General features: G+C 50.7%; 1 protein-coding gene across 1 annotated transcript; it reads right to left on the bottom strand.

Annotated features, from left to right (window-relative positions):
- Positions 1 to 598: 598 nt before the first annotated feature.
- Positions 599 to 1,701, bottom strand: LOC107042687. Its single transcript, XM_015263834.1, has 2 exons — positions 1,410 to 1,701; positions 599 to 1,308 (listed from the first exon to the last, which is right to left on the bottom strand). The coding sequence occupies exons 1-2, from the start codon at positions 1,699 to 1,701 to the stop codon at positions 599 to 601; spliced, it is 1,002 nt and encodes a 333-aa protein (XP_015119320.1).
- Positions 1,702 to 2,802: the final 1,101 nt, after the last annotated feature.

Genomic DNA, 2,802 nt, shown 5'->3' with positions numbered 1-2,802 from the left:
GGTGGTCGCTCGCAGTGTAGATGTCAGTTACTCTCCATGAGCAGTTCCTCTTGGCAGGGCACTGCTCACGAAAGTTAGGTCCACTATAGAGCTTGCCTCTCCCTTAACAAAGGTCGGTTCAGTTCCGCTGTTCAACAAGACCACGTCCAGTAACGACATAGCTTTTAGTACAGCTCGTCCCTTGGTGTTCGTCTTCTTACTCCCCCAGTCGACTGCCCAGGCATTGAAGTCTCCAGCGATTGCCACGGGGAAGTGCTGCTTCGCATTCTCAGTCAGTGCGTCCAGGATATCAGCGAACTCGTCGATGGAAAGGCTCGGCGGGGCATAACAGCTGTAGAAGTAAATTCTATCAACTTTCGCCTTCACGAAGCCCCTCTCTGTATTACTCGTAGAACTCTGGAATGGTCGATTCCAACAGGACCAGATTACCGCCTTCTTGGTGACGTCAGTAACCCAGGGTTTAGTGTCCAGGTGACGATATGGCTCTGAGATCATGACGAGGTCAACTTTCATCTCCCGTACCGTTTGCATGTGCAGATCATGTGCGTCTCCACAATGGTTGAGATTGAGCTGTAGCACCTTACAGTTTCTTCGTTTCTTATCGCCTTTTATTAGCAAGCTTCTGGAGTGCATCCTTGTATGCTGGGCACCTGGTGCTGCCAGCAACGTGGGCATAGTTCTGCAAGTTGCCATTCTCAGTGCACAGGGCACACCGTAGTTCCTTCTTCGTGCACTCCTTCGCTTTGTGACCATCCTCTGCGCATTTAACGCAGACTCTGGACCGGTCGACTGCACTCGTGCATTTCGTGGCGAGATGTCCATAGTGCCAGCACTTAAAACACTTCATCGGTCTCTCCACTCTTCTGATACGGCAATTGACCCATCCGATCTTGATCTTACCGTGCTCTCCCAGGATCTTCTTCGCAGCAGATGCTGTGAGTGTCACTGAGGCAGTCCGTGTTCCTCCATATGCAATACGCAAAGACTTGACGGCCTCAAGAGCTATGGCATTCTCCTCACCGTCTACTTTTTGTAGGGCTTCGAGGACGTCCTCCTTCGATGTATCTTCGTCCAAATCTTTAATCTCAAGATTTTCGAGCGGCTCCTTGCTGAGCACCACAGCCTCCTCTTTGAGGAGACCGGGGATGGCTGATCTCAGCTGGGGGGCTCCATCAGTTGCTTCCTTGCTCAGAGTGATCAGCATGTCTCCAGTCTCTGTACGTCGGATCCTTTCGACGTTTTCTCTGGACTGATTGCAGTTGCCATCCTTCTTAACCCGACTGAGGATCTCCGCATAATTCGCCTTATCTTTGAGGCGGACAATAAGCGCGTTCGGCCTAGATGTTGGCTTCCACGTGACCTTCTTCTCCACCTTCCGGGCTGTTTTTGGCTTCGTTGCTTCGACGGACCTTTCCCTTTCCTGCCCTTCACTTCTTGCCAGTCCAGCGGTCCGGCAGGCGGCTTCGTAGATGAAGCTGCTTTGTCAGTCATCTCCCTGCGCTTCATCTTCTTCACCGTTTTGTCTTTCGTCTCAGGTGAAGTCTTTGGGCGCTTCCTGTGTAACGCTTTGCGAACATTTCGAATGTCTCGCGTGAACTGTGAGGCATTCCCCAAGTCTCCTACTTCCGAATCTGCTATCGTTCGGTGCAGATTCGTCGACTTCAGCAGTCTCTGGCCTCCTGAGTTGTGCCTGTGCTTCATGTATCGACCTAAGTCGCTTGGCGGAAGACTGGATAGTCCTAACTAGCTGGCGGATGTTCTCGTTTATAGATCGCTTGGTCTTGTTTACTACCTTAGAGAACAGATCTTTAATTAGCTGATCGTGACGATCCCATGCCTGCTTCTGTTGGGCTAGTTCACTTTCCGTCATGAACTGGGTCCCTTGTTGAGTCTGTGACCCCTACCCCTCTTGTAGCAGCTGAGGCCAAGAGGTCCACCTTTGCTGAATGTGATGATTGGCTCCTCCCATAATCCACGGAGCCGGCATCAGAAATGATGGCGGGATTCGCCTTGTTAAGGCTACCCGCATGGGAACTTTCTATTTTGTCATCACTCATCATTTTTACACTAGCTGTTTTCGGCTGCCTGACCCCCGTATACCCCCGTATTCTAGGGAGCCCACCCTGCACACCTCTTTTAGAGTTGGATTTCTCGGGAGGTGTTGGTTCGCACCGACGTATTTTATTTAGTCGATACCCTATATTCTGAAGGGCAGTTCAGAATATCGAGCATTCCCCCATGCACCACCTGGGGACGCGCCACGTTGCAGGACCTTCCAACCTGCGAAAACTCTCGGAGGGTAAAGGCGTTCCTCGCCGAAAGGATCCGTGGCCTGTATATATGTGTGTCTCTATATGTGTGTATGTGTGTGTGCGCGCGCGTTTGTGTGCGTATGTGTGCACATTTGTGTGTGTGTGTTTTTTTTTCTCTCGACGTCATGGTCTGGAAAATGCTCTTTATGCACGTTGTGCCCGAGTCGATCAGGTCTTGACCATAACGACCGCAAGCCCAGGTCTCACTCCCGGTTATTGGACCTGCTTTCAGCTCGGCAAATTTGCAACACATACGGACTAAAAAGCAGACCACGACCCTGTAATTCTTCACTTTTTCTTCCCCTCGAGAAACCACCGTTAGATATTATTTCGCGAGGGAAGACTCAGCTATGTGCACTTCCTTCTTTGAACTCAATGTACATCCCCCTTCCCTACTGAGATGTTCTGTGTAGGTAGGAGGTTCCATTGGGTTCTGTGTCTATTCTGCAGATTTACGTTTGCGTTCCTCATTCCTCAGCTCCTTCATGAC

The sequence above is a fragment of the Diachasma alloeum genome, unplaced genomic scaffold (genome assembly GCF_001412515.2).
Source record: "Diachasma alloeum isolate Michigan unplaced genomic scaffold, Dall2.0 Dall_scaffold_00503, whole genome shotgun sequence".
Taxonomy (NCBI): Eukaryota; Metazoa; Arthropoda; class Insecta; order Hymenoptera; family Braconidae; genus Diachasma; species Diachasma alloeum.
The sequence above is the reverse complement of the archived record's forward strand: the minus strand, read 5'-3'. Positions and strand labels throughout refer to the sequence as shown.